Source organism: Copadichromis virginalis, linkage group LG7, assembly GCF_057382275.1.
Source record: "Copadichromis virginalis isolate Kocher_CV1m ecotype Utaka linkage group LG7, C_Virginalis_male_GT1.1, whole genome shotgun sequence".
NCBI lineage: Eukaryota > Metazoa > Chordata > Actinopteri > Cichliformes > Cichlidae > Copadichromis > Copadichromis virginalis.
The window spans coordinates 9191419-9217104 of NC_140624.1; the positions used below are offsets into that span (position 1 = coordinate 9191419).

The 25686-nt window shown below is 41.9% G+C and overlaps 2 protein-coding genes across 5 annotated transcripts; one reads left to right on the top strand and one right to left on the bottom strand.

Moving 5' to 3' along the window:
- The first annotated feature begins 474 nt into the window (after positions 1-474).
- On the top strand, positions 475-21423 carry LOC146704426 (ELKS/Rab6-interacting/CAST family member 1-like). 4 transcript variants are annotated; one of them, XR_014921170.1, is made up of 20 exons: positions 475-685; positions 1868-2632; positions 2757-2945; positions 5735-6026; positions 8101-8228; positions 8341-8418; positions 8508-8663; positions 9646-9813; positions 11330-11497; positions 11598-11735; positions 11827-11967; positions 12296-12436; positions 12542-12735; positions 13886-14021; positions 14139-14270; positions 15153-15313; positions 15511-15658; positions 16809-16904; positions 17103-17181; positions 18215-18278. XR_014921170.1 is itself a non-coding variant. In XM_085461563.1 (20 exons), exons 2-20 carry the CDS (start codon positions 2087-2089, stop codon positions 18934-18936), a joined length of 3336 nt encoding a protein of 1111 aa, XP_085317689.1. In that variant the 5' UTR covers positions 475-685; positions 1868-2086; the 3' UTR covers positions 18937-21423. The 4 variants fall into 4 exon arrangements, 2 of the variants coding, with proteins under 2 accessions (XP_085317689.1, XP_085317690.1); XR_014921171.1 differs by having other exon boundaries at positions 8344-8418; XM_085461563.1 differs by lacking the exon at positions 17103-17181 and adding an exon at positions 18799-21423 and having other exon boundaries at positions 18215-18400.
- Positions 21424-22165: 742 nt separating this feature from the next.
- Positions 22166-25284, bottom strand: LOC146704427 (F-box/LRR-repeat protein 14-like). Its single transcript, XM_085461565.1, has one exon. It carries the CDS (start codon positions 24656-24658, stop codon positions 23447-23449), a length of 1212 nt encoding a protein of 403 aa, XP_085317691.1. The 5' UTR covers positions 24659-25284; the 3' UTR covers positions 22166-23446.
- Between the last annotated feature and the right edge of the window lie 402 nt (positions 25285-25686).

Consider the following 25686-nt stretch of genomic DNA (forward strand, 5'->3'; position numbering starts at 1 on the left):
CAGCCTATAAAGTGCTATATTTAACTTTTTAACCATAATGGGAAAGATGAATTGAAGAGTTGCAATTTTCTTTTTTATTAACGTTTCTTTATTAAAACATTTCCTGCAGGTATGCCCTGCCCCCTGCTGGTGATTACTCCCTAAACCTACCACATGTATTTGCTTTCATAAATTTCACTCGAAATGAAAATGCTCTGTTTATCATCAGCCCATCATACCTTCATATCTGAATAATACTTGTTGTTAATATCAGGAGGACCGATTCTTTATCAAATGGTGGTAAACTACTTTTTCCTATTATTATGTGAATGTTCATTGCATTTAAGTTCAAAATACTCCCCTCACCTCTGACTTCTGTCCTTATGTTCATTTAAAGCTTTGTATTTTTCGAGATGTCGGTAAATTTCTTGCTGTCCACGTCCCCTCCTTCTAACTTAGAATCGTGACCGCGCTTTTAAAATCCAAGCGTGGCGAGGAAGGCCGCCGTGAACGCGCGCCGGAGGCTTGACGTCACTGAGGCGCCCTGGCTCTCCTGAGCCGCTGGTACTGCTGGTGAAAAGATGGGAAAATCTGATAGACATTTATCGAAGAATTAACGTAAAATGAACGATTTTTGCAGCTGACTTATTTTTGACAGAGGATCCACTATTAGCAAGGATTTGGCTTCTACCAGACAACGACAAAGGTAGTTTGTTCGGAGGGTTTTTCTCCTCTGTGGCTATTGTGTTAGCGAGAAAAAAAAAAGGTTCTTCTTGACCACATAAATTGGATATACTAGCCTCCATATGTAACGGCGAGCTAACGTTAAGCGTTTGTCGTATTTCCCTTTCTTTTATAATTAGCAGTATCACAGCTACATATATGTAAACCGGTGAATGAATAACCGTAGCTTGAAATGAAAAACCGTTGAGCTGAGGAGAAGGAAAATGGATATGGTTTGATATGGGTGTCTCCAAAGCAGACACCGTACGGAGTCGATGGGATTGTGCAAAAAAAAAAGGAAAAAAAGCTTTGATTCCCGTTAAACGTGTCACATTTTGACGACACTTACGATTAACTTGTCACATTAAACATCTACCCAGCTATCTGACAAACTGTTATTTCCGTTTGTATACAAATTTTCACGCTCAGACATTTTTCCCCCCACAATGTCCAGCATGGACAGTCCCCTCCTTCCCTCCCTTGCTAGTTTTAATCCATAGCGATAGCAAATTAGAAGAATGAATCGGAGAGCCAGCATTTATTTTGGTGGCAAAATACACAATGGAATATAAAACTCAGAAGCTAACAAACGGGGTTAAAGCGTCATTAAAGGCACAAGTGTCATGCTTTACTGTTAGCCGGCGTGTTAACGTGACATTAGCAGTTAGCAAGGCCAAACACACTCAAGATAAATGTCTGTGGTGGACATATATACATACATGTATGTATGTATACACACACACACACACACACACACACACACACACACGTCAGACTACTTAGACACATTACATTACTACCAAAACCTTGTAACATTAGACTATATGTGCAAATTATATGGTTGTGACCTGAAAGTACTTGTTACAAGATTAACATTTTGTTGAAAGCTAACCTAAAATCACTTCTACCTTTGGCCTCAAGTAGATTAGAGCAAAGATTTCGCTCCAAAGGACCCTTCACTAGAAGAATTTTCTTCTTAGACATGACTGTGTACAGTTGCGTAACTGTCTGTACTGCAGGAAGGTATTCAGTTAAGACAGTGAAACCTTCAGTCTGTACTGGTACTCTGTTTTCAGTTTTGCATGCATTCAGTTGTTTTATTCATGTGTTATTTTGTGTGTTGTTGCTATGCAGTTAACTGGGAACAATTGTGTTTTCTTTGCAGATTGATGTCCTCATTTGTAACAGTGGCTAGTTTATCTTTGAGGTCTGTTAGCATCAGCAACCCCTGAGAGTGGAGTGTTTCAGACCTCTGTTGTATCATGAACATTGTGCTCACCAGTTTAAGCTGGATCTCTAACACTAGTAAAATTCATAACGATATAACCAGATACTAAGGGTTGTTCTTCAGATTTGGTAGTGCCTCCCTTCCATTTAGTCAAAAATGTACGGTAGTGCTCGCTCTGTTGGCAGAGGGGATACAAACCATAGCGGAGGAAGAGATGGAAGTGGTACTGGTAATCAGGGATCTGGCCGTTCCCCTCGGCTCCCCCGTTCTCCTCGGATGGGGCACCGGCGTACCAACAGCACTGGAGGCAGTGGGGGAGGTCCTGGAGGAGCAGGAGGCAAGACCCTTTCAATGGAGAACATCCAGTCCCTCAATGCTGCGTATGCCACCTCAGGACCAATGTACCTGAGTGACAATGAGGTCACCATGGGAGGTGACCACCTTCCCAAAACTGGTGGCACAGTGACCACCATGGGGAGACAGAGGGTGACTTATGGGTCGAGAGGTAGCAGCAGTGGAGTTGTAGCAGCAAGTACTCCTAATATCTCCACCACAGTGCCTGCCAATGCTGTGCTACCAGCAGGCATGATGGCTGGAGATGCCCTAGCTTTTGGAGATCACCACATGGCCTCCACAGTGCCCCATTCTCTAAGGCAGGCAAGGGACAATACCATACTTGACCTGCAGGCCCAACTCAAAGAGGTACTTTGCCAGTTTTTTCCCACGATTTTCTCAATTCTGAAATTTTGATGAAGAGGTTAATTTATGGCATTCACCGGTCATATGTTGGGTTGTCATGTACCTACCATTTATCCTGCGTTCTCAGGTTCTGCGGGAGAATGAGATGCTGCGGCGAGAAGTGGAAGTTAAGGAAAGCAAACTCAGCTCCTCCATGAACTCTATTAAGACCTTCTGGAGTCCAGAATTAAAAAAGGAGCGAGCTCTCAGGAAAGATGAGGCATCCAAGATCGCCGTCTGGAAGGAACAGTATCGTGTTATTCAAGATGAAGCACAGGTGAGCGTTGCTTAATGCTTAAATAGACTTTTAGCCTCTGTTTTGTTTTTTGTTTTGTTTTGGGGGGTTTTCCCTCTAATTTCATCATATGATGTCTCTCAGTCTGGATAGATTTGCCAAACTTCCAGAGCTTAACATGTTTGAGGAGGGGGGAAAAAAGCATTTCAAGCAGTGTGTCCGCTTTAGTACAAATGCTTTTCTCTTTTTGTTCTCTCTCTGCATAGGTTAGTGACAGTTTTTGAGCATCTAGTTAATCCTCTTATATGCAGCTATATGCTTGTGCATTTTAGATGAAAAAGGGTGGAAGTCTCATCTGAGGAACAGGATGAAAAATGTGCGAGGAAAAAAAAAAAAGAAGAGATGAGAACATTACAAAAGGTAGCAATAATAAAGGAGGGCTTTGCAAATAGTGCAATTTACAATTTACTAATACTGCGTCTATGCAGTATGTAATGATTAGTGTTTAGATGTTTAACTAAGCACTAATCATCACATACTGCATATATGCAATTTGAAGATTTTATCAAATCTCTCTTTTTAAATTTTTTGTCAACATTTTAGTGAAGCAATCACACCTTTGTGACCTACACCTGTTAAAACTAAGTATATAGCAATACACCGTACATATTTTGGCACCGTTAAATAGGAGTTCATCTAAGCAGGTATTTCTGTCTCGATTCCCTCTTTCTTAATAAATAAGTGTAGTGTCGACAAACTTTGCATAGGATGGTTCTATGGTTTAAAATCTAAAAGTGTAATTGGATAAGTGCAGATAAGGTCTTTTTAAATACTCTACGGTAGGTTGTTGGGCTCGTGCAAATTGGGTTTCGTTAATGAAGAAGCATCGTCTTTGTTTCACTGTGGTTCTTAATGGGTGGGCAGACCTGTATAATTTGCTGTTTTCACTCCTGCTGAGTCACAGAATCACACTCTGGACTAATTCCCAGTAATGCCTGACTAGCACTGCGTAATCAGCGAGTGCTTTAATTTAAAGATGTCTGCTTTTGTATGTCTGCCTCCGCCTCCCACACTGGCACACGTGCAATGGAAAGCATGGACACGCAAACATGCACACAGCAGTGTACTGACTCTTTGCATTAACTTACGCTTATTACATTTACTTACTATAACCTTAACCCTAACTACTACTTGCGTAGATCTTAGTCTTGGGCCTAAAGATAACTTTACGTTGGTGGTTCTTAAAGTGGAGCCATTTTAAGGAGGTGACCAGAGAGTAACTAAAAAAAGGTTGACTGAATATGATTTTAGTTTTGTCGAGAAAATAAACTGCCAGAAATTTAACCATAGATATTTTTAATTAGTTATCGCTTTTAAAAATTGTGAGGTGTAGGTGGTGTGAATGATTTTCCGCTTGCAGAAAAATGAGAGGAATGCTACTTAACTATAACTTGAAACCTGTCTTGCTTTTAAAAGCATATGATTTAAATTATTGCTACTTGCTTTTTGTCTGTAAGAGTAAGCTGCCTCCCTTCAGGTCCTCATTGGAGGGCATTTGTTTAAGTTTCATGTAAAGCTGTTTAAGCAGATGTCTACATTTTTATGCATATATTTAAATGGATTACTTTGAATTTGAACACAGTGTTTCCCAATTCATACCACAGGCGAGTCTTCCTCTGCTTTGTTCTTCCTCTGTTTTGTTTGCTGTTGTAATATTAATGTTATATACTGCCATATGTTGTAGTGTGAATTGACCATCTTCATCCCCTACATTAAGTCAGATAATAATAGAATAATCACCAGTTATTTCTTGTTAATGATTCCTTGCCGCATTGATTAAACGCTGCTTTTTTTGTGAGATTTGCCAAAGATGTTTAATTATTGGATGTGGTGATGGCGGTGCCACAGAGTTAAGTTACACAAAATGTTTGTATCACATTATCCAGTGTGGAAGATAAGCTGTTGACTTCTTGTTATATCAATTTAGAAAGTGCATCATATAACCGCAATGTTTTGTGCTCTTTCAGACACCTAACTCTTGTCTTTTCTCAGAAGAGAGTGAGAATATGGGGGCTGAGGAAGGGAGGGGTGTGTGTGTGTGTCAGTTCTTGTCCGCACATGCATCTCCCCATGTGTGTGCGTCTGTTGTGTCGGGGGGTGGATCGGTGCAGTCACAGCAGTGAGTCAGCCTTAGTCACGGGGTGGAGAGGGTGATGGAAAGGGATGGTTAGTGAGAAGAGAGGTGAGAGTATCAGAGGGAGGTAGAGAAGGAGTGTAGACTGCTGGTGGAAGGAGAAGAAGGGAATAACAAAGGAAGGAAAGGGAGGGGGCGTGGGAGGTGGAGGATGGAGAGATACGAAGGGAGGCAGACACTGACTTCTCTCTTTGTTCTGTCATCTGAAAATGCTCGCAGCTGGTTCAGACCAGAGTGTAACACAGCCTTGTGTTACTGTCTCACAGCAACTCTGCCAAGAGTCTGTGGCGTCAGATGCCACAAACAATGCAATACTATACGGGGCTTATTGTGTTTCACCACTTGCATCTCTCTGGCCATGAATTGCAACAATGCTCAGAAAGCCTCCATGTTTTGGATCTATAAGTTGTGGCGCTGCTGAATTTTCAGTTATGATTAGTTTTTGTTTGGCTGGATGCAACGCAATACTCTACCAGGAGCCATTCCCAGAAAGTAGCCCGTGCATCATTCATAAAATCAATAAAATTTTCACCTCGTCTCCCTTGTCATATAAATAGCCTTGCAATAAAGGCTAGAGAACAAAGAGTAGAACCAGTAATTGTCAGCAGTTATATGTGTGTCTCTCCTCTGTCCCTAGCATCTCCAGATGACTGTTCAGGCTCTCCAAGATGAGCTAAGGATCCAGAGGGACCTGAACCAGCTGCTCCAGCAAGATCCTGCTAGTCAAGGAAGGGACCTGGCCCTGACATCCGAACCTACAGAGGAGAACTACCGACGGCTACAGGGTGAGCATGAGAGGCAGGCCAAGGAGCTCTTCCTTCTTCGGAAGACCCTGGAGGAGATGGAGCTGAGGATTGACACACAGAAGCAGACCCTGGCAGCCAGAGATGAGTCCATCAAGAAACTACTGGAAATGCTGCAGAGCAAAGGTGGGTTTAAGCAGGAAAAACCAAAATAGTTTAATGAAGTTTACAGTTGATTGATTATTAATGACTGTTTAGCTGTTTGTTGCATGTCTTCTGGTTCATGTATAGGGTTCACTAGGAAACAAATAAACTGTTTGAAACTCTAGGCCAATCATATTCATCCATTAACATTTTATTACTCAGTAGGTCTCAGGTTATCACTTGTCCCAGCCTATTTTCCTCAGCTCCTTTAATGCTCACACAGCTGTAGGTCAATTGTGGCATTCACTGCTCCATTTTCTAGACATGATTTCTCCTTTAAACTCAAGCAGGAGCTTAAAGACACTCCAAGCCTGTGCTCAGGTGTTTTTAAAAAGTAATTGCATGCCGTCTTCCCTAGGGTGTAAATACAAAGGACATGAAATCTGAAGAACCCAAAGGTACATGAAATTAAAAGAAACCTAAAACTCCTTCCAGAAAAAGCTTAAACCCATTGAACCCTCAGCAGTTTTGGGGCTTTCTTTTAAACTCCTGTCACATATGTACTCACTCTGGGCTCATTTTAACAGGGCAATCATAACTAGATTTTTTTTTTTGCACAGTATAAACACTCAGGCCAGTCCCCAGAACGGTTGGTGTCCTATAACAGGTGCGGTGAAACACTCAGACTGTATGTAAAAGATGGATGTCACCTCCATAATGTCACCTGTTGCTTAACAAAGTTACAAAGTTCTGTTGGGAAGTCTTCGAACTGACCGTCATCTTGTTTTTAAACTGGACATGAGTGAGGCGGCGAATCTGAAGATGACTGTATGTTCACAGGTTAGCAACTCATATCCTGCTTTATCCTCCCTTTTGAGTCTAATAGATGACAGTAATTACAAGGGAAATATTTAAGGGGGAATTTGCTTGGAGGGATAGAATAGATAGGCAGGTTTAAGGCACTTCTACCTTTGGTGCTTGTTTTTAGAGCTAGAAACTACACTATATTGCCAAAAACATTCACTTGTCTGCTTTCAAACACATACGATCTTGTTCATACGATATGATGTCAGCACACCCTTTGCAGCTATGACAGCTTCAACTCTTCTGGGAATACTTTCCAGAAGGTTTAGGAGTGTGTTTATGGCAATTTTTGACCGTTCTTCCAGAAGCACATTTGTGAGGTCAAACACTGAGGTCTCCGCTCTGATTGATCCCAAAGGTGTTCTCTCGGGTTTAGGTCAGGACTCTGAAGGCCAGTCAAGTTCTTCCACACCAAACTCGCTCATCTGTGTCTTTTTGCACCTTGGTTTGTGTACTGCTGTGGAATCATGCTGCAACAGAACATGATTCCAAACACGAAGTTGGGTGCATGAAATTGTCCAAATGTGTTGGTGTACTAAGCATTAAGAGTTCCTTTCACTGGAACTAAGGTGCTGACCCCATCTCCTAAAATATAACCCCATGCCCTAATACCCCCTCCACCAAACCTTACACTTGGCACAATGCAGTCAGACAAGTACCGTTCCCCTGGCCTCCACAAACCCAGACCATCAGATTGCCAGACGGAGAAGCATGATTCATCACTTCAGAGAACACATCTCCACTGCCCTAAAGTCCAATGGCGGCATGCATTATAGCACTGCATTTGGTGATATAAGGCTTAGATGCAGCTGCTTGGCCATGAAAACCCATTCCATGAAGCTCGAGCTAATCTGAATGCCGCATGAAGTTTGGAGGTTTGTAGTGACTGACTCTGCAGAAAGTTGGTGACCTCTGCACACTACTTCCCTCAGCATTCGCTATGATTTTTTTTTTTTTTTTTTTTTTTTTTTTTTTTAGGATGGCAGGTTTTTAAGGCTTCAGGGGTTCAGTAAGTTAAATTACACTGCCCATTAGGTTCAATGTTGTGTGCTTTGTTTGTTTGGTTTTTCTTTTACAGTAGATGTGCAGAGTCTATCCTCGGATATCCTTACCTGCTAAACAATTGTGTGCTTTTGTTTCTTTGTTTGTCTCTGAGAGTTAAACACAATTGGCTGTTGTAAACATCTAGACTTCATAATAGTCTTTTTACATACATCAGAATTGTAACAAGTTGTTATGTTTGCTGTGTTAGGACCATCTGCCAAGGCATCAGAGGAGGACCAGGAGAGGACAAGGAGACTGGCTGATGCAGAAATGCACAGGCATCACCTTGAGAGTTTGCTGGACCAGAGAGACAGGGAGATCACTGCTCTGAGAGAGGTAATCTCCAGTTTATTAATTTTGGCATGCATTACTTTTAAGGCTTTCCATCATATTTGGTTTGATTGGTAAGATATCGATATTCATCAACCGTGTTTTACATCTGACACAGCAGGAGCTGCACCGTCGGTATGAAGGAACTCCAGAGTCCACCAAAACTAAGGCCCTACAAACTGTCATTGACATGAAGGTGAACATTTAGATAGAGAAATGTGTGTGTGTTTATAGTGTATTGGTGACAACATGCTATTGGTGATAACCTTTTTCCATTAACTCCAGGATGCAAAAATCAACTCAATGGAGCGGAGCCTCAGGGACATGGAGGAGGAGCTGCTAATGCTGAAATCGAATGGACTTCTGAGCTGTGAAGAGCGTCAAGAAGAGATGAAGCAGATGGAGGTTTACCGCAGTCACACAAAGTTCATGAAGAACAAGGTCAGAGACTGTGTAATAATTCTTATGGGTTTTTTTGTGTTCACACATAAAACCCTAGAAACTACCTTTTTCTCATGGTAGCTGTAGCTTGTAGAGGTGGGAATCACCATACATCCCACGATACGATATTATCACAATACTTAACGCACGATACGATATTATTGCAATTTTTTAAAAATATTTTGCGATATTGAGATTCTGTACATAAAGGTAAACTTTATCAATATTCATTTTATCTAATATCAAAGTCTCACACTCAGTCTTTCTCTCATTTCAGTCAGTTTTATTGTTGACAAACTGAATGGTTTGTATTACAGTCTAGTCCAACTTAACTGAATGCAACCATCTGGTACAATTATAGCTATTCTGAACTATGCAATTTATGAAAACTATGCAGCCCATTTAGCAACTGAAGAATTTGAAAGTAAATTAAAACAAAGTATAATTTTACATTAAATAAAAAAGTTTTAAACTTAAAATAAAATATGTTTATTGCTGCCAAAAAAAAAGTTAAACACATTTGGACAGTGAAGGAATGTCAGGATTCTTGCTCAGAAAAAGGAGCTGATCAACATGCTCTGAAGTCAGAGCATGTTCCAGTCCACAAAAACTTTTTTTGTAACAAAATATCGATTTCTGCTGTCCCTGTATCGATACATTATTAGCAAACAAAATATCACGATACTACACAGTATCGATTTTTCCCCCCACCCCTAGTAGCTCGGGAGGTAGAGCTAGCCATCTACTGATCAGAAGGTTTGATCTGCATGCCAAGTATCCTTGGGCAAGAAACTAACCCCAACTTGAATGTCTGTGATTGGTAGATAGAAAGTCATTGTGTGAATGGGTGAGTGAGCCACGTTGTATACAGTGCTTTGAGTGCTCCGCCAGTAGAAAGGCGCTATATAAGAATCAATTTACCATTTTACAATTAGTCCAACCCTTCCTCTTTCTTTCTGCGCTCGGGCTAATCTTTTTTCAGATGGAGCAGGTGAAGCAGGACCTCTCCAGGAAGGACACCGAGCTGCTCGGTTTGCAGACAAAACTGGAGACGCTTACCAACCAGTTCTCAGACAGCAAGCAACACATTGAAGTCCTCAAGGAATCCCTCACTGCCAAAGAGCAGCGGGCTGCCATCTTACAGACGGAGGTAGAGTATCCATACTTTCTCACCCACTGTATTGGTATAGACCAGGGGTCGGCAACCTGTGGCTCCGGAGCTGTATGTGGCTCTTTAGTCCTTATATTGCGGCTCTGCATGGTTTGGAAAAATAAATCTAACTGAAGTGTATTTTATTTGTGTTAGTTCTAAATTGGAAGATTATTCTGATCTTGAAATATAAAAATAAAAATAAAGTTATATTTTATTATTTTTCGTCGCTCAAAATAAGCGTCACACTCAGGGAAGCCGGTATACCTGCCGAAATGACGTGCATTTACTGAGACCTTCAACCCCAGGTAGGCCAAGTATGGAGAAATGTAAGAAAAGAAAAATATCTGAAGAAAATACAACATTTAATGATGCCTGGGCAGATTCATTTGTATTTACTTCTGACGAGAGTGGCCTACCAGTATGCCTAATTTGTGGAGTGTCGATCTTCGGATCCACATACGTATGTGAACAACTATTCTCCACCATGATCTATGCTAAAAACAAACACCGCTCACGCCTCACAGATAACAGCTTACAGTCCTGCGTAAAGAGGAAAGTGACTTTGTACAGCCCCGATCGTACAGCATGCACTGTGCACAGAGGTTCAGGAGCAGAAGTCCGATTGTAAACATATCACGGCAGACCCAACGATGTTTACATGAACATGCTCTTCAGCATCTCTTTATTGACCACTTTTCACACACACAGCCGGCTGTAGCTTTGCAGCTCACAGCCCGACACATACAAACAACAGCAGAGAGAACAAGCCGGTGAGGCGTGATTGCGGATGCCACTCAGGTACGTCACGCCCCGCAAAGCACATTAACCAGGTAAAATAAATATTATGCAGATACTTAATATTTATTTTTAATTTTTTAGGAGCATAGTGCTTTTTTCCAATTATTTTTAAAATTCTGGTCAAGGCTCCGCTACACTCCGATAGCCCAGAAGGGATGACGGCTCACAGTTTTTGTTTGCTACATGGATAATTTGAGTTCAGCTTTTTAATTAATTAAAGCATAAAGGTAAAAACCAATATACACAGTGTTGTCTTCATTTTAGATGTCAAAAAGTATTTGCGGCTCCCAGTGTTTTCTTTTCCGTAGAAACCGGGTCCAAATGGTTCTTTGGGTGTTAAAGGTTGCTGACCCCTGGTATAGACTGTAGAGGCCTTTACACACCGGACTCATAACCATTCACACCGATTGCATAATTTAACTGGGTGACTGTGCAGCTTCTTTTTTTTTTTTCTTTCCTGAACCAAGCTTGATTTTTATTTTTTTAATCTGGATAAACAGGCACACCTCGTATCTCAAAACATTGATAGGTACTGAATAAACAATGACATGGAAATAGTAAAATAATAGTATTTTTTATCTCAGAAACACAACACCGCTCTGAAATCTTCCTCAGAAGTTTAAATCTTTGCTTTTGTCCACACTCATTTTTAACTTGTAGCAGGACACGTCTGTAGTTCATGTCCGTAAACTGCTAACCCATCTTGTCTATCTAGGTGGATGCCTTGCGCCTTCGTTTGGAAGAGAAGGAAGCAACTTTGAATAAAAAGAGCAAGCAGATACAAGAAATGTCAGAGGAGAAGGGAACCCTCAATGGGGAAATCCACGACCTTAAGGATATGCTGGAGGTTAAGGAGCGCAAGATCAATGTGCTTCAGAAGAAGGTAACGTTAACAGAGAATAGTGCAATCTTATTTTTGAAATGGCAATATGTGTCCAACGCAAGATCAATTTTATTGATGGTTACTTGTGTTTTCACTGCAGATCGAGAACCTGCAGGAACAACTGAGGGACAAGGAGAAGCAGATGAGCAGCCTGAAGGAGAGAGTAAAGTCTTTGCAGGCTGACACTTCCAATACTGACACTGCTCTCACAACACTGGAGGAGTCTCTTGCAGAAAAGGTGGATTAATTTCTGCAGATTTGTATTAGTCCATAATAGTTGATAATCTGTATAAGAATCTTGCTTGATTCTTTCCTCCACCTCTTTATAGGAGCGGATCATCGAGCGTCTAAAAGAGCAGAGAGATAGAGACGACCGGGAGAAGACGGAGGAGCTTGAATGTACCAAAAAGGAGCTGAAAGAGTTGAAGGAAAGGTTGAGCTTACTGCAGGGAGACCTGTCAGACAGAGAGGTGAGAAACATATGCAAAAAAACACACAGGCAAACTCTTGTTTACTGTGATTCTATTAATATAATAAAAACAGTGCTGTCAGACACGGGCATCAGTTTTTTGTTGTTTTTTTTCCCCCCTGTTAGTCCTAACTTTGCACTGAGGCATGGATGCCTGCATTGGTGTTAATGTATTCTTAGTCTGATGCTCTGTTAGTTAAAGCTGGAATGGATTCACCTTTGTGTGTGTGTGTGTGTGTGTGTGTGTGTGTGTGTGTGTGTGTGTGTGTGTGTGTGTGTGTGTGTGTGTGTGTGTGTGTGTGTGTGTGTGTGTGTGTACACGTACACAGACCTCTCTGTTGGACCTAAAGGAGCACGCCTCCTCCCTGGCCTCCTCAGGGCTGAAGAAAGACTCCAGACTCAAGAGTTTTGAGATTGCCTTGGAACAGAAGAAGGAAGAGTGCCTCAAACTGGAGAATCAACTTAAGAGAGTGAGAAATACATTAAATACGTATTAAATACAAATACATTAAATAAAGCTTCAGGCACCTCACGTGGCCTGAAATGTCTAAACTACAGCCTTTGTTCTCCATCAGGCTCAGAATGCAGCGTTGGAAGCTCAAGCCAACACTGAGCTGGCTGAGCGCATTAGGAACCTCGAACAGGAAGTGGCCCGCCACAGAGAGGATTCTGGGAAAGCTCAAGCTGAAGTGGACCGCCTCCTGGAGATACTCAGAGAAATGGAGAATGAGAAAAATGACAAAGACAAAAAGATCAGTGAGCTGGAGAGGTGGGTTTGTGGATCTTGTCAGTGTGCATGTGTACATGTGGTGGATATTCAAGGGTGGATGCACCATATAAATGTGTATAACAAGTATTTAATGAGGTATAATGTAGGTCCACAGTTTGTCTCCGGGACTTCTGACCTTTGTTCGTCACATGCGATGTAAACATCTGACGTGGTATCGCTGTAGAGACTGTTGTGGCTGGCACATTAAAAGCAGTCTAAATTGGCTTTCTGCCATTTGACATCCTGGCAGGAGTGCTTTGAAAGCTGGTGTTTGAGGTTTTGTGAGGTGGTTTGTTTCAGTGTTGACATGCTCAGCAACAGGCAGCTTCTTTTCATGTTCCTGCAATTGTTTTATTATTATTTTGTGTAACATGACCTTGTTAGATCCAGAAAAGATGCTGCATAATCCGTGAGCTGATATTTTATGAGTGAAACCCCTTCTGTCTTGTTCTCCATGTTTGCTTATTCTCTTAGTCTGAGTCTGCTTTTCTCTTTACTGCTTTCTTGTCTTTTCATTGGAAATTTCCCACCCCGCCAGTTTGGCCTCAAGGTTAGTGACAATGCTTTTCTCTCCTCCTCACCTTGACACATTTCTCTCTCTCTCTTCCTGTGGAGCTGCAAGCAGTTGTCTTTTTCTTACTTCTGCTCAGGCTCATTTTTCCTTTTTTGCTTTATTGTTTTTGGGTTTGTTTGTTTGTTTGTTTGTTTTTTCACTCAAAGTCAAAATGATGCCTGAAATCTCACCCAAGCAAGTCTGTAAGATTGTGAATGTTTGTTTAAAATGGCAAATTATACCTCTTTATGTCCATATTTGAATCAACTACATTTACTTGGTGTACAACGATTAATGACCTAGAAATTGTAACGTGGGAATGTCTGAGTCATCAAGCACATACCTAATATACAATATTTGTTTTTGGTCCCATGACTTTATTTGCATGAGTTCCTTTATTTAGTTATGGATAAGCCATCTGTGTCACGCATCCGTAAGCTCAAAGTGGTAAAATACAGCGCTATATCTTGAAAATGCTTGCTGTTCACTTGTGTGTAAGACACATTTTCACTGTTCTAGAGGAACTGGAGCCCAAAATGAGGTCTGATTTGTCCTCTTGCTCCAAATAGAATATCTAATGTAACTGACTTCCTGTAGGCAAATGAAGGATCAGTCGAAGAAGGTGGCATCACTGAAGCACAAAGAGCAGGTGGAGAAGAGCAGGAATGCTCGACTTATGGAGGAAGCCAGGAAGAGGGAAGACAACCTGTCTGAGAACTCCCAGCAGGTGAAGGTGAGGCTTGCCTGTGGATGATCTGCACTGTGCAAATTCTGTAGGAATGCTACTGCCTTTCTCAGTCAGGGTACAACTGGGCGAATCTGACATCTCCTTCCTTCTTCTACTGTGAAGGACACTTTACGCCAAAAGACAGAGCGCATAGAGGAGCTGGAGGAGGCCTTGAGAGAGAGCGTTCAAATCACTGCTGAGCGAGAGATGGTGCTCGCACAGGAGGAGGCTGCCAGGTCACTTCAGGAGAAACAGGTACACAAACACACAAATATAGCAAAGCAATATTTATGACCCAGCACCGCACGGTTAAAAGAAACTGCAGTTCTTCCTCTGTCGCCTTTTTCTGCTGCCACTGTGCTGTCGCTCATCCTTTCTCTCCCTCTCTGCCTGTCCGTCCTCTTACTTCCTCTTCTTTCATCTCTGCTTGTCATTTTCTCTTGTTTTGTTTTTTTCTCCGCTACACACCGCCTCTCAGAAGCACTCACTCAAAGCAATGCATGAGTCCAACCTCGCCAACTTTAAGTGGTCTAAGGTATGAGCCCAGTATGTGTCAGTGAGCAGCGACTCTTACAGGGGGTGGACACAATAAAAGCAACACCTCTACAGTTCATGCAGTCTCATGCAACAACCCTGCACAGGATACATGGGTCAAGTTTTAGTAATTGTTGGAGGGACTGCATGTGTGTGAAATGTGTTGGTGTTGTTTCCAGCCCATGTAATTTATGCGCCTTTGTTTACCTGCTGTTTGCTTTTAAAACGATGCTCATTAAAGTTTTCACTTTAATGAAATCCAAAGCCAAGTACATTTTTACTTCGAGCATGAATTATTCATTAATTCCCCTGTTTAGTCTGTTGTGATTAAGTAAATGTTTAATAAGGAATAACTGTAGTGCCTGTTTAAATTAAATAACAGGTAAATGAAATCCAGTCTTGATCCCTAGTCCTTCCCATCAGACCACGTGAATTCTGCTGTCCCTCCCTCTTATAAGAGACTGACAAATCATCCAGTGTCTTTTCTGGAAAAAAAAGCTCCATCCTTTTCCCTGGTGGATTTCAGGTAATCCACTCCAATCATCATTGAGCTGTGCGTGTGTGTGTGCGTGTGTGTGTGTGTGTGTGTGTCGGTGTTCCCAGATGGAGGAGCTGCTGGGGGCCATGGAGAAGGTGAAGCAGGAGCTTGAGTCCATGAGGGCTAAGTTGGCCTCCACTCAGCAGTCTCTGTGTGAGAAAGAGGCTCACCTCACAACCCTGAGAGCCGAGCGCAGGAAACACCTGGAGGAGGTGCTGGAGATGAAGTAAGAGACACACACACACACACACAGTGGGATTGCATAGACTCTGGATTATTGATCACCGCCTTAATCTTGTAAAATGTCATCCAATTCTGGCTTTTCCCAGATGGCAGGCTAATGTTGTGCAATGAATAATAAATGATAATCGAGCTATTTACTTTTGTGGGTAAATGCCACATTGTTACATCTCCACCTAACAGGCAGGAGGCGCTGTTGGCGGCTATTAGCGAGAAAGACGCTAACATTGCACTACTGGAGTTGTCATCCTCTAAGAAGAAGAAGACCCAGGACGAAGTGGCTCAGCTGAAGCGGGAGAAAGACAGACTGGTGCAGCAGCTCAAGCAGCAGGTGAGGAGGGGGCTGATGGTGTTCACAGAGAGGGTGATGGAGTGAAAGATGTAACGCTGGTACCAGAAGTTTTTCCAGGTTTCCAGCTGCTATATGCAGGAAAATAAATCCTCACAGGACTGATGGGGGAATAATTTTGATCTTTTCTTTAAATAAAAAGTAAAAGCTCTATGAAACTGATGGATTAGAAGTAAAACTGTCTATGTCTAGAATGTGCTGCAGCTGTGTTTTTAAGCACAAAGAAACGGGTGTTACCATGTATTGTTAGTTAAAGTGAATGGCTCTACCTTTCTTTCACTACTACTACTACTCATACTTAGGTCTGACTTTCACACTAAAAGCACTGTGGCATTAATAATTACTGAGCAGATGTGCACGTTAGAGCTCATCTTAGTTCAATCTGTTAATTAGTCTTTGAAATCACATGCTTGGGATGCCAGTGCCAGATGACCATATGCCAAATGGCTGAAATGCAGCAGCTCGGGTTAGAGTTGAGAAAGACGTGTGGCAAAGAATTCTGTCTCCCCACATTCCTGTCTCTCCTCACTGTGCTTGCATATGCTTGTAGTGTTTCTACCTGTGAGGAGCAGATATCTTTAAAATTTTTACTTTTAATTTGGCAAAAACTGAAATAACTACAGGTTAAACTGAACACACGCTGTCAACCAAACTGGTTTCTTTTTATATGCCAGTCTGAAAATGCCTGTTGGAGCCTGTCCATGTTGAACTTGCCTGTTTTATCAAACCCTGCATAGCATGAGTTGATGTCGCATCTCCATCATCTGAATCTTTGGAATTTCTTGGGACAAATCTGAGATGATCTAGGGAGAGGAATTCAATGAGTGTAAATAGCAAGAGAAACTATGTCGTCTTAGATGGTAAATCAGACTCATTTGCTCTTACTTCCTGGTGCACCTTCTGTTTCCACACGCATCTGTGTGTGTGTACAATAACATGCAAATGACGTCTGTGCACAGTGGTGAAAACTGAGCCAGGCAGTGTTCATTAAATGATGAAGTAAGATTAGATTTATCCTGTTAACAATTTGTTTTCAGGCTGTACTCCCAAGATTTCAGCAGTTAGCTATAAAACCTTGGCCATAATTACGATTTCCTCTTCATCTTAGTTGGATGTTTTTAACAATTTGCAGACCCAGAACAGGATGAAGCTGATGGCCGACAACTACGAGGATGACCATCTGAAGACTGCGCCTGACCAAACGAATCACAAACCCTCTCCAGATCAGGTAGTTTTCTTAACTGCCATAAACTGCTTTGCTAAATTTTTCTTCAGTCGATTTGTGGCCACGTCTGTAAGTAAGGTTGAACTCACGGCTTGCTCTCTAAAACTCGGAAGTTTTCTGCTGCTACTTTTCTTGTCTGTTTTGCACACTAACCAGATGTTCCTTCCTAATGCTGCAATTGGCTTACCTTGTGGCTAACAGGATGACGAGGAGGGTATCTGGGCGTAGCCAACCTTTTGCCCACCCCCTCCCCTCTCTCTCAGCCATTTTGTTCAGAAGGGTGAGCTTGTATGAAAAGCCGTTGCTCCATTGGCATGTTTGCTTGTCTTCCATTTCTCTGTGGGGTGCTTTTGATGCACATCTCTCCTCACAAACTCATCCTGTGCTTCAGCATTCATATACTGCTTTTTTTTTTTATGGGTGGGGAATTCTGTGTGTGTGTGTGCGTGTGTGTGTGTGCGCGTGTGCGTGCGCCCAGAGTGTCATCACTTCAAATGAAAGCAGCTTAGCTTTGCATGTCACTGGTCTGATGCTAATGATTGGCTTCTGACGTTTGGCTCAGACAAACAGGTGTTGGATAATGGCTTTAAACTTGATCTAATCAGTGGTTTAGTTATTTGCTTTGTAGGACACTTTGTTTAGCGGCACAAATCTTTACTCTGTCAGAGTGGCTTTCTTTTTCTTTCTTTTTTAAATGCCAAAGACACACCAAAAAAAAACCCAAAAACGCCCAGACTCTTATGGCACAGCCAAGCTTCTCTCAGAAGGGATGTTTTGTTTCTAAGTGCCTCTCTTGGCTCACTGGGCACCATTCACTCAGGCTTTAATGATACTGTCTGCTGACCGTTTTTCTCCTTTGTTAGTGGTTAGTTTGCTGTACTTATTTGTCATGACTAGCTGTTATAAATCAAACATGTAGAAATTGCTCAGATGTACTGAGCTCTGCTATAATGTGCTATCATTATTATTTATATTATGTACAGTGCTTTGCTACTCTAACCAATCGTCATAAAATCGCGGGGCAGATCAGGACTCGACTCGCTGTATCTCAGCATGGCTTGAAACACTATTTGGGAACCACTTTTCTAGCTTTAGGGGTTTAGCAGGAATTTTGGCTGTCATATGAGCTGGTGATGGGCATGCATGTCAAGGCTTATGCTTTCTTTGTTTTTAAACACAAGTGGTGTCTCGTGCTTGGTTCCTTTCATTCTGTTCAACCGTTTAAACCGGGGTAAATTTTATCGTTTAATTTTTTTTTCCGTGCCATTTCCTTCAAATCGCCTTTCTCACTTCTTCTTCCTCACATCTTGCAGATGATACCCCCTCTTCTAGCCCTGTCCCAGAACCGCAGTAAGCTCAAACTTTACATCGCCCACCTGACAGACCTCTGCCACGATCGAGACCCCAGCATCCTCAGCCAGCTCACGCCGCCCGCTCACTACCACCACAGCGACCCTGAAGACTGGGAGGAGGACCTCCAGAAAATGAGCGCCGAACAGGTAATGAAGAAACTCTTAAGTCATCGTGACATTCATCTCTGAGCCGCTTCTTTGATACATATTAAGCTTTATTTTGCGGGAGCATTAAAAATATGCTTTTGGAGAGATTTTATTGGTGGCGAGGCAATTCAAAGAGGAAATCAGGGAATCGGTTCAAGAGACAAACAAACACACTTCCAGTGCAGTAACATGACTTAACATGAAGGAAATGGAAAAGGTGCAGCAGGGAAAACTGATCACAGACAAAAGAGGAATGGAGTAGATGCAGCTGTGTGTTGTTTAAGAACCCTCTTTTAACCTCAGATATACCTAAACATGCACCTTTTTGTGAATTGTGCTGATGGCTGTGTAGAAATGCAAATGCTATTAAAAAGCTATTCCTGCCCTTTCTCCTGCAGTTGGAGCGGGAGCTGGAGGTGTGTGAGAAGGAGAGCGGAGAGCTGCAGGAATATGCCAACTCTGTTCTCCAGCAGATTGCAGACTACTGCCCTGATATCCTGGAGCAGGTCGTCAACGCCCTCGAAGAGTCTTGCTGAAAACTCTGACCTCAGACACAACCCGTCTGAGTCCAGGTCTCCCTACCTCCACCCCCCAAAAAAGTGAAAGGTTCCTGGAGAGAAGAGAAAGTAGGGGGCATTATCACATCTTGCTGGACTCCTCTTCTTCGTGTCCCTCATTCTACCCTGCAACAAACTGTCAGGACCTCTGGGTGCTTTCCTGTCCCACATGTTAATCTGTCAGGCTGGCAAAATTAAATTAGGGATGTTCGTGCTGTTAAATATGGCACTTGACACAGGTAACGACAGCCGCCGATAGATTTTACGTGCACACCTCATCACTGTCAGGCAGACAATAGCACACTATCGGTTGTTGCAAAATAAGTAGCATTTGCAAACACCCCTAATTTGATTTTTGCTTTTTAAAGGAAACTAAAAACTGAACATGGGTGAATTTGGAGGGGGAAAAAAAAGCAGACTTGCACATAGTTACGCACAACGGAGAATACTGCCAACCTTTTTCTCCTTAGATAGCTTTATTGATAACAGGAGCACTCGGCTTGATCTCAGTCTTTAACCCCTTGGATTTCTCTCACAGAACTTTCAAGTTGAAGTAGTAAGTTTATTTGTTGCTCTGGACAGGAAAGCACTTTTTTGGTCTTGGAGAACTGGGGAGCTGCTACATCTCGAGGGAGCGGAGAGGAGCTGGGCCCAGTGGGTAAACCATGGATCTGTGTAATAGTTTGGTCCTTGAATAGTAACACTGAATGCAACATTAATATTCTCAAAAGCCTTGGGTCTGTCCACGTAGCTTGGATTAGGATGTAGGTGTGTTACTGTCATAGTCTGTGGCTGGGTCATTAGAGGGGGAGTCAAGGCCTGACCTTTGACATAAAACAAAGGTCAGATTTTAGTTAGTATGTTCTCAACAGATGAGAGAGAGGATTTAAAAAAAAAAAAAGAAAAAAAAGAAGCTTTTTTTATTATTGGTGACGATTAATAAGTTTTAGATGGTTTTGCACACTTGTCCACTTGTTTATAGGGTATGCAATGTTTGTTTTGCGAACGTTTTAGTGGCCTTGGAGCATGCACAGAGATAAGTACTGGACCTAACGCAGGGATATTTATTCCTCTGTAATACTGGTGCTAAGGCATGATGTAAGAAATTACGATCTGAACATTCAGTCTTCATCCAAAGTTCCTTTAGATGGTACTCAAAGCCCACCTGATCCTAAGTTTGTCGACTGAATCGCTGACAAAAACGAGCGATGCCTCTGCTGTTGTGTTTTTTGAACTCTTCAGGGCTGTGGTTTTTAATTACTAAGTGCATCTACATTTCCAGAAAGGTCACTTTTCAGCAGATTTTGACTTTTTAGATAAGTTTGTAAATAACGTGATATTTAACATGTGCAGTGACTGAATAAAGGTACCTAGGTGGAAGGTGTTGTGCATTCTCTTAAAAAAAAAAAAAATATATATATATATATATATATATTGGAAAAGTTAAAGCAGTGCAGTTGTCATTGTGTCTTATTTTGTCTGCAGGACAAAATGTGCGTGTGTGTGTGTGCGCGCGCGTGTGACACAGTACTGCCACAATTTGCGGAAAGTCGCGTTCAATAGAGATATATAAATATAACACATATATAAATATATAAAATGTTTACTGTATCGATATGCATTGAATGTTTGCACAGAATCTTGAAGGGCAAGCTGCTCTGAACAACATGACTGTCGAGTTAACGTCCTCAGCAGAAATGGAGGAAAGAAGTGTCAAAAAAAAAAACTTGTGTCAAAATAATGTGTGAACTACAAATGTTTCAAACCGTGACTGTGTGATGGGAGAGTACTTTTCTTACTTTTATTTCTAATCGTTCACCAGAGGGTGATGTAAATGTATTATCTGAGATTCCAGTGTTGTCTTTTCTTATGTCAATGGTTTTGGCTGTTTGATGTCAAAGGCAGACCGAGCCTGACGGATAAAAATACGCCTGGCTCTTCTGCTGTCATAAGAGAAACACAATGTTACACAACAGTGTGAAACTGCGCCAGTATACGTCTGAAAATGGGTGATTTTTTTTATTTTTATTTCTATGTATGTTGTAAATTTACTGGTATATTTGAGAGGGAGGGTGTACTTCAAAAAAACAAAAACACCCCCCTGTGTTGGAAGATGTTATTTGGATGCTTGTTTTTTTTGCTCAGTAAATTCTCCTTAATATCTGTAACCTGTCATCACTACAGAAAAAGCATTTTTCAGAATCCCCCCCCCCCCCTTGCTTTGGCCTGTGTGTCCCTGCCCTTGCCTTAATGATTTCTTTTTCTCAATTCCTGTTTGTGGAACACAGAGCTGCTTAAGGGGCTTCTGTCAAAGTTCATGGTGTTAGTTTTTATTTTGCATTTGTATAACAGATGTACTGCCTTCTGTTTATTCATGTCAAGAATCAAACTGTGTAAAAAGAAAGCAACATGTTAGTGAGTTATTTGGATTTTGTATGTATGTAAATAAATAAATTATAAGCCTTGTTTTCTTGTTATGAGGGCTTTTTTTTCCCCTTTAATTTTAAATTCCTACTTTGATTCCTTTCCAATCGCTTCCAACCTTTGAAACAGAGGAGGGAAGTTGACTAACAGAAGAAAATAAAGACTTATAATGGACATGTAGTGTAGCTGTCACATCTGTCCTTTGTTTGACCTTAGCTGTAACTAGTGCGTATTATCCTGTTGCCATCCTGTAATCTGTGACCTCTGACATAAACAAGGCATTTTCACCCATAGGGTATTTTGTTTTTTGGACCTTTCTGATTTTGTGGGGAGAATACCAGTATATCAGCAGTGCCTGAAAGACTCAGACCATCCCGTCTGGCACTAACAACCATGCCACATTCAAAGACACTTCTGATACTCAGGCTGAACTTCAGCAGGTCATCTTGACCATGTCTGAAGGCTGTGGTAGGTTTACTTCACCTTTGGTCCACAATAAAGTTAGGTTGCTTCAAAAAGGAATAAAATAAATATATTTTGTTGAAATACATCAAATGCATGTTCTGTGGTTCAGATTTTGACCATAGCAGTTAACAAATTTGACTATGCAGCATTTGTATTATGCCAACTTCAGATATAACTCAGCATTATACTATAGAAATATACCAAAAACTGATCGAACATACTGCACAGCCAATAGAAGCTGTACAAACCACAGAAATAAAAGCTTATAATCATACACCTAATCAAAGTTGGTACAGCTGTTACAAATAAGAGACAAGAATCAAACATATTTGTCCTCTTTATTCATAAATATCACTCCTGTATGAATATAAAACAATCTTAAATTACTGCTTTTTTTTCTTTTTTTTTTAAAGAAATACTCTGGTGTTATCATTGGAAGCGCCAGTTGAAAGTATTGCATATAGTCTTGGTAGTTGCTAATGACTACACCTCACTGTATATGTGATGATAAACCTTAGACGTGATACATAACTTACTTCCTCAGTAATATGAAAGGGAGGCCACTAAACATAGGTAAACAAAGACAGGAGTGATTCACCCACTTCAATTTGAAGTACAAATTTTAGTCATTCAATTACAAAAAAAAAATGTTACAGGTAAAGAAAAAAAACAAACAAAATCTATTACAAAAACTTCAAGCACTCGAGCACTTCTGTTTAAAGTTAAATGCCTAGCTGTTACTCAGAAAACCAAAAAAAAGGATGAAAAAGAGAAATCAAAATCTCCATTGGTATGTGAGTCACAAAAATATAAACTCTAATCTAGTATTTAGCAACAGCAGGCACTCCTGTGTTCAATGAATGAGGTAGCTAGACAGTAGGAACTGTACACAGGCTGAGATTTAAAGTGCCCCTATTATGCTTTGGGTGGTTGCCCTCATCCTTTTTTTGTGTTGTCTATAACAAATACAGTTTCTCTTTTCCCACAGAAAACATTGCTGCTGGACCGAAATACCTCATTCTGGATTTTGTTGCCTCTGAAATTTACATCACATTTTAAAAATACTCATATCCTTACTCTGTGCACAAATACACCATATTTTAATACAAATTCACAACCAAGCTTCTTTTGTTTCCAAATTTTTCTGGTTTTGATGTTAGCCAGCAGACTGAGCATAAAATAGTGGAGACTATTTAGACTAATCTAAAGCGGCTGTCACTCTAACAAAACAATCACTTAGAAAGTTGAAAAGCATGCGTTTCTACTGTGGCTAAAGCCTTTTCTTTCTTTTTTTTTTTTTAAATCAGGCAACAGATTGTGGAGGGCTAGGTCAATGCAACCTGAGCAGCAATGACAGCATGAAATAAATTCTGGTAGATCCCTAAAATAAAAAATTCAGACCCTCTAAATGAGCATAATTGGGGTACTTTAAGGAAGGAGAGGACAAGACTGAAATAAAGTCAGAGTATTGCAGCAGAGGTGAACAATATTCCAGTGATGAATGCCGAGTCCGGCTCCTCGTTTTTAGTCGCAGCATAGAAGGTAAATTTAAGAATGGAAGCAGAGTCTCCTCTGAAATGTGGACTGAACAGGAGAGCTTTCACCTCACCCTCTCACTCTCGGTCATCTGCCACAGTCCCAGGTTTAACACTTTAAGGCACGGGAGCTGTGTTATCCTCTCCAAGCCCCTCTTGGTGATCTTAGTACAACCATACAGATCGATCCCTGTCAGCTGGCTCAAGTGGTCAGCTATCAATTCCAAGCCTTTGTCTGTGATTCGCACACACTGTCCAATGTTTAGAGTCTTGAGTTCGTGCATCTGGCGTACCATCCTGTTAATGCCATCGTCACTGATGTGACAAGAGCACAGAGACAGAGACTTCAGTTGATATAGCCCCTGGGCAATGTAAGCCAGGCTCTGGTCAGCAATCTTATCACAGAAGGAGACGTCAAGCCCGGTGAGCCGGAGGGAGCCCGTGGCCAGATGCATTATCCCGGTGTCACTGATGTTATCACACGACCGCAGGTTCAGGCTGCACAGGTGGGTCATGTGTGACAGGTGGATCATCCCTGCATCAGATATCCCCCCACAGAAGCTGAGGTTGAGCACTTTGAGCTTGTTTAGGCCCTTTGAGATATGTTTGAGGGAGAGGTCGGTGAGCTTCTGGCAGTCCTGCAAAGTTAACTTCTCCAGGGTGAGGCAACCCTCCGCTGCACTGCGGGTCATACCAGACAGGTGGCCGATGCCCACGTCAGACACATGCCTGCAGCTACGCAGGTTAAGGCTCTTGAGTCTGTGCAAGCCCCAGGCAATGAGCAGCAGGCCCGTGTTGGTGATATTGCTGCATCCCCCGAGTTCAAGCACCTCCAGGTTTTTGAGGTACTGAGCGATCCTTCCCAGGCTGGAGTCAGTGATCTGTTTACAAAGGCTGAGGTTCAGCACTCGCAGGGATGAGATGTCCTGCACAAAGGCATGTCCGAGACCGTTGTCTGTGAGGTTGAAACACCCACACAGGTTAAGGCTTTCAATGTGCGGCATCCCCTGAATCACGTAACTCAGACTTCGCCTCAGGCTGAGAATCTGAACCTTCTTGATGCCCCGAGTCTGCAGGCTGGGGAACAGAGACGGGTTGGCTCGCCGCAGATGGAGCTTGGCTTCCACCCCCCTCCACACCGACTTGTGGTAGGACGCGTCTCTCCAGGCCGTGCACACTTGGGCTACTCTCCCTTTGTCCTTAACGTCCAGGTAACTGAAAATAATGGCCAAAATTTCCGGGAAAAGGCACGAGATATGCGTCTCCATTTCAAACATGTCTGCAGGCGGACTCCTTTTGGCAGCACAGGCTGCTTGTGAGCGACAATACTCCCCCGAAACTCTGCTGCCGAAGTTGCTGTCTGGCCCGGCAAACGTTAGCTAACGTCAGCTAGCATACAGACGAGCTACCGGACAGCTTCAAGTGTAGAATGACAAAAAGAAACATGCTCTATTAGAGTCAATAAAAAACAAGAGCACGCAAAATGACCACTAGCTGCACGGTACTGCTGACAAGGTGGAGACAGAGGCAGGAGACTCAGAGATGGAGACGTAGTAGTTACCTAGCAAAGCTATGCTAACAGCAGCGGCGCAGCGTCAGCTAGCTGTCCAAACTTGAGAGCTTCAAAGTCGGACAGCCCGTTCGTCCAAGACGCCCGGAACAGCTTATTCTTTACTCCAGCTCATGGCGACGCTTAAACTCTCTTGTGTAGGAACTTTTATCTCTCGCGCTGTTTTCTCGTACAACGACAGCTGCCCGGCTCCTTTATCTTCTTTGGCATTTCCATCCCGGATCTCCCCCATGAATAAACCAACTGTTAGCGCACGGCGACTAGCGACTCCTACTGGATCCATGAACATTTTTTTCTTTTTAAAATAAGATTGTATGGTTAAAAAACAAACAAAAAAACCCCAACAAACTCAATAGTGCTTTGCGACACTACAAATTTAGGTAGATCCGATACCAAGTAACCACAGGGCCAGCATTGCCGATACCAATGCCGATACTTTTAACTTACAAAAGCAGCTTATGTAGGGGAGAGCAGTGTGTCATGATCGAAGTGATTAATCATAATCGATTTGCAAGTTCTGGTCACAAAAATACCATGTTAACACAACAAAACATTCCTTTCAGTTTTTCATGTATTCTGAAATGCATGGACTGTAAATGTGCCTGTCTCTAAAAGGACCAGGTCACCTTCTGTTGTTTTTATGTGCTATGGGCTGCAAATAAAATAGATGTGTCAGTCAGCAAAAAAACAGGGGTCAGAAATTATTCATAAACTATGTTTGAGTTAAATTTGTCC

Bases quoted from the DNA above. Each gene is read 5' to 3' on its own strand.
- LOC146704427 (XM_085461565.1), bottom strand. From the start codon at position 24,658: ATGTTTGAAATGGAGACGCATATCTCGTGCCTTTTCCCGGAAATTTTG.
- LOC146704426 (XM_085461563.1), top strand. From the start codon at position 2,087: ATGTACGGTAGTGCTCGCTCTGTTGGCAGAGGGGATACAAACCATAGC. The intron at 6,027-8,100 runs GTGGGTTTAAGC...TTGCTGTGTTAG, and splicing joins GGAAATGCTGCAGAGCAAAG to GACCATCTGCCAAGGCATCA. The intron at 18,401-18,798 runs GTAATGAAGAAA...TTTCTCCTGCAG, and splicing joins AGAAAATGAGCGCCGAACAG to TTGGAGCGGGAGCTGGAGGT.